The sequence below is a fragment of the Pygoscelis adeliae genome, unplaced genomic scaffold (assembly GCF_000699105.1).
Source record: "Pygoscelis adeliae isolate BGI_AS28 unplaced genomic scaffold, ASM69910v1 Scaffold123, whole genome shotgun sequence".
Taxonomy (NCBI): Eukaryota; Metazoa; Chordata; class Aves; order Sphenisciformes; family Spheniscidae; genus Pygoscelis; species Pygoscelis adeliae.
The window spans coordinates 3,677,067-3,679,253 of record NW_008824650.1 but is presented as its reverse complement, the minus strand read 5'-3'; the positions used below and the strand labels follow the sequence as shown (position 1 = coordinate 3,679,253).

The 2,187-nt window shown below is 41.2% G+C and overlaps 1 protein-coding gene across 1 annotated transcript in view; it reads left to right on the top strand.

Moving 5' to 3' along the window:
• The first annotated feature begins 1,471 nt into the window (after positions 1 to 1,471).
• The window catches only part of SCN5A (sodium channel, voltage-gated, type V, alpha subunit), a 180,075-nt gene continuing 179,359 nt past the window's right edge, over positions 1,472 to 2,187 (top strand). Inside the window, exon 1 of the mRNA XM_009322497.1 lies at positions 1,472 to 1,738. Within this exon, the coding sequence (XP_009320772.1) occupies positions 1,472 to 1,738 (267 nt within the window). The remainder of the gene's footprint in view (positions 1,739 to 2,187) is intronic.

Genomic DNA, 2,187 nt, shown 5'->3' with positions numbered 1-2,187 from the left:
TCTTGTTTGCTAACAAAAATGCTGTCATCACAGAGCCTAATAGAAGCAAACTATCTGGAACTATCCACTGTAAATAGACAAATACCATCTGAAAGCAGAAAACAACAATTGTGGCTGAACAAAGAATTGTGTCCTGCACACATTGACAAATGCAATGGTAGCCCACCTCAAAATCTACTATTTTGTTTGTCACCAGCTTGTATTCTGATTTAGTATGAATGGTCTGGTGGTGGTAAAAAAACAAAGGCTGTGTTTCTTCTGTGAAATGAGTTTTAATTGTTGCATAGTGGGGGTTTCTCTTGCTGGAAAAACATGCCACGAAAGTCCTTATTAAATTACACAATACGGCTTCAGTGAACTTGGATGGATTTGTGCAGGCTACTAGAACAGGGATAAGCTTCATCCCTTTGCAAACAGTAGCTTTACATTAATTTTCACATCCCTCCATGTTATTTAGTGCAGATACAAGAAGCCTTTTTGTTCTGCTGTGTTTTTCACGCTTGGTTTTATTCACGTAAGATGAAGAGATGTGGCAATTCTCACTTGTTTTCATCCAGGCGGGGACTGGAAGTGTTAGCAGTGAAGCACCATCAACCCAAGATGGTCAAACCTCACAGGTTCGGGTTAGATGTTCAAACTGGTATTGGACGGAAGGAGCCTGGTTTTCAGATGTGATGAACTGGCAGCAGTTCATTCAGCATCTCAGAAGCTTGCAGTGCTCTCATGAACGTTCCAGGGCTTTGCCAGGCACATTTGGGCTCCCAACATCCTTCAGATTGTAGGGTGTGGAGGAGAAGAAAATGCTCAAAAGTCTTGACAGATATCTTGATGATGGTATTTACTATCCCAAAGGAAAGTAAAAATTATGTTGCAGAAGCCTAAGACAGAAATTATGAAGAATTTCTATGTGATTTAAGAATCTGAACTTGACCCTTCGCTCTTTAAATTTGGAATAGAACAGCTGAAGCATTTTTAGAGTTTGCATCATGTGGCTGGAGATGGGCTGATTTAAATCTGCCCTGCAGTCATCTTAGACGCATTGTTCATCCACTCCCAGAGCTGCATTTTCAAAAATGAGTTAGGAATCCAAATCCCTGTGGCTTTCAATGAAGCTTAAGCTTGTATGAATCTAAATTACTCCTTAGTTTGGATTTAGGATCCCAAGTGACTGAAAAACTTAAGGATACTCCACAGTCTATCTACAAAGTCTTTTTAGCTCTGATCGTGAGTGATTCCTAATTGAAATTACAGTTTCAGTCATTTCTGCTTTCCTTGATGTTCTACTAACCACATAAAAATAGATGAAGGGTTTCCTGATAATAGATAGCCTACAAGTTATCTGGGTTATTTTTTTCATTCTGATGGCTTTGTTCTTCTTGCTTTGCTCCTCTCACTAACCTTTGGTACTTTTTGTTTCAGCTGTTTCCACTACTAGGAGTAAAGACCAGTAAAGACAAAGCAGGATGAAAAGATGGCTGACTTCTTGTTACCACCGGGTACTAACAGCTTCCACCGGTTCACGCCTGAATCCTTGGCTGCTATTGAGAAACGAATTGCGGAGAAGCTTGCAAGGAATGCAAAGCAGGAATACAGAGAGCAGCTGGGTGAAGAAGAGAAACCTCAGCCTCAGTTTGATTTGCAAGCTTGCAAGAAGCTGCCCGATATCTATGGGACTGTTCCTCCAGAGCTCATTGGGGAGCCATTGGAGGACCTTGACCCTTTCTACAATGATCGTAAGGTGAGCACCAGCCAGCCATCCTGCTTTTTTGCTTTTGCTAAAGCATAAACACTGTCTCTGTTTTGAGGGCTCTGGTTTTTATCTTTCTACAGCCAGTAAAAATATTTTTTTCCAGATTAAGGATCAGAGTTTCAGCATGAGCAGGGCTTCCAGAAAACATCTAAGTAGGAGGGCAAAGAGGGATAAAAAGCATAATTAAAACTTGGGTGTTTTCAGATAACTCTGAGTATGAATATACAGTGTCTGAAAAGAGCAGAGCAGTAGGTGAGTTAAATTAAGCCAGAGGTTTTTATCTACCCTATCTTGCCTTCTGCATGAGCCTTGACTCTTCACAGGTCTGTTTATCACTTAAACCCCTTAATGTTAAGGGCTTCTGGGTGACTTGAGTCTTGTGCTAGCACTCTGCATAAGAGCAGGAGGCACCACCACAACCATTCCTGGAGAGCAGC